At 40.7% G+C, this 1,975-nt stretch overlaps 1 protein-coding gene across 1 annotated transcript in view; it reads left to right on the forward strand.

Annotated features, from left to right (window-relative positions):
* The window catches only part of LOC106867319 (glucose-induced degradation protein 8-A homolog), a 70,099-nt gene that overhangs the window by 56,699 nt on the left and 11,425 nt on the right, over window positions 1-1,975 (forward strand). The window contains exon 3 of the mRNA XM_014912159.2: window positions 450-578. Coding sequence (XP_014767645.1) covers window positions 450-578 — 129 coding nt within the window. The remainder of the gene's footprint in view (window positions 1-449; window positions 579-1,975) is intronic.

Raw genomic sequence — 1,975 nt, forward strand, 5'->3', positions numbered from 1 at the left:
TATGCTTTTAAATTATAATCATAGAAAAATAACTTTGTGATACAAATTGCAGATTTTTGGGGGTTTTTTTAAACCAAAGTTTTGTTTGTTCTTTTTCCTGTGTTTCTCTTAATAATTTTGTTTTGTATTCTCTCTATTTTTCTGTACAAGTTCTGATTTCACAATTTCACTAAACGACAATCATTCTGAGATTGCGTTCTGTCATAACTTCTGTGTGTGTGTGCCATGATCATCACCATTTTAATGACCACTTTTCCATGCTTGCATGGGTCAGGCAATATTTTCCATGGCTGAATGATGCTCTTCCTGTCACCAACCCTGCACTTGTTTGCATGCAAAGCAATGTTTCTCTGTGTGTGTGTGTGTGTGTGTGTATCTATATATATATATATATGTGTGTGTGTGTATCTCCCTATCTCTATATGTATTTTCCTTTTGTTCTTTTCTAGTAAACAAAATGAGTCTGGGGAATGACAAACAAATGGAAACCACCAAAGAGGAATGGATGGAGAAGTTGAACAATTTACACATCACCAGAGCTGATATGAACAGATTGATTATGAATTATTTGGTCACAGGTGAAATTATTTACCTTTAATTAATTTCCTTTTTCTTTCTTTCTTTCTTTCAATTGTAGCAGGTGTAAAACAAGGCTGTTGCTTTTAAAGCTATATTCACACACACACACACACACACACACACACACACACACACACACACACACAGTCATGCTGTTATCTTTTACTTGTTTCAGTCATTGAATTGTGGCCATGCTGCAGCACTACCTTGAAGAGTTCAGTCAAACAAATTGAACCAGTACATTTTTTTAAAGTAGAACACCATTTGTCAAGCAGTGGTGGGGGAGGACACACACACGTCCAACGGGCTTCTCTCAGTTTCCTATTTCTTTATTGCCCACAAGGGGCTAAACAAAGAGAGGACAAACAAGGACAGACAAACGGATTAAGTCGATTACATCGACCCCAGTGTGTAACTGGTATTTAATTTATCAACCCTGAAAGGATTAAAGGCAAAGTCGACCTCAGCGGAATTTGAACTCAGAACGTAAAGACAGACGAAATACCTCTAAGCATTTAAACTACAGGAAGGGACTGAGCACTTGAAATAATCCTACCTAAGCTACACTGTAATCCATCAGATAAACCCAAGCAATGTTATTGTGTAATGTGGTCGTCAATAAGGTGGAGATGTACCATGTATCTGAAACGTTGCGTTTGTAGATGACCCCCCCCCCTACTGTTTAACATGAATGCCTACATGTCATCATATGCTGCTCCAGCGGGGTTGTCCCAGGTTACACCTTTTTTCTTGCCAGAATATAAAGTGAGAAGCTTTACCCACCTCATTCATCATCATCATCATCATCATCATTGCTCTAATGTCTACATTTTTTGATGTTTGAATTCATCGAAGTAGATTTGCTACAGCCAGATGCCCTTCCCCTTATTAACCCTCACCTGTTCCTAAGCACAGGTAACATTTCCCTATTGCCAGACATGATGTTTTCACTGAAGATTGGAAATGAACACTAACAACTGCATTTTGTCAAGACAAGGGGACACAACACAAGCATATAGTGGGCTTCTTTCAGTTTCCATCTCCCAAATCCACATACAAGGCTTTGATTGGTCCTCAGTGTAGCCAAAGACACTTGCTCAAGGTACCACACAGTGGGACTGAAAGCCAAACCACATGGCTGGGAGGAGGAGGAGGAGGAGGAGGAGGAGTGATGTTCTCAATCAAGGCAGCCATGTTGTACCTCAATCAAGGCAGCCATGTTCTGCCTCAATCAAGGCAGCCATGTTGTGCCTCAATCAAGGCAGCCGTGTTGTGCATCAATCAAGGCAGCCGTGTTGTGCCTCAATCAAGCCAGCCATGTTTAGCCTCAATCAAGGCAGCCATGTTGTGCCTCAATCAAGGCAGCCATGTTGTGCCTCAATCAAGGCAGCCATGT

The sequence above is a fragment of the Octopus bimaculoides genome, chromosome 3 (assembly GCF_001194135.2).
Source record: "Octopus bimaculoides isolate UCB-OBI-ISO-001 chromosome 3, ASM119413v2, whole genome shotgun sequence".
NCBI lineage: Eukaryota > Metazoa > Mollusca > Cephalopoda > Octopoda > Octopodidae > Octopus > Octopus bimaculoides.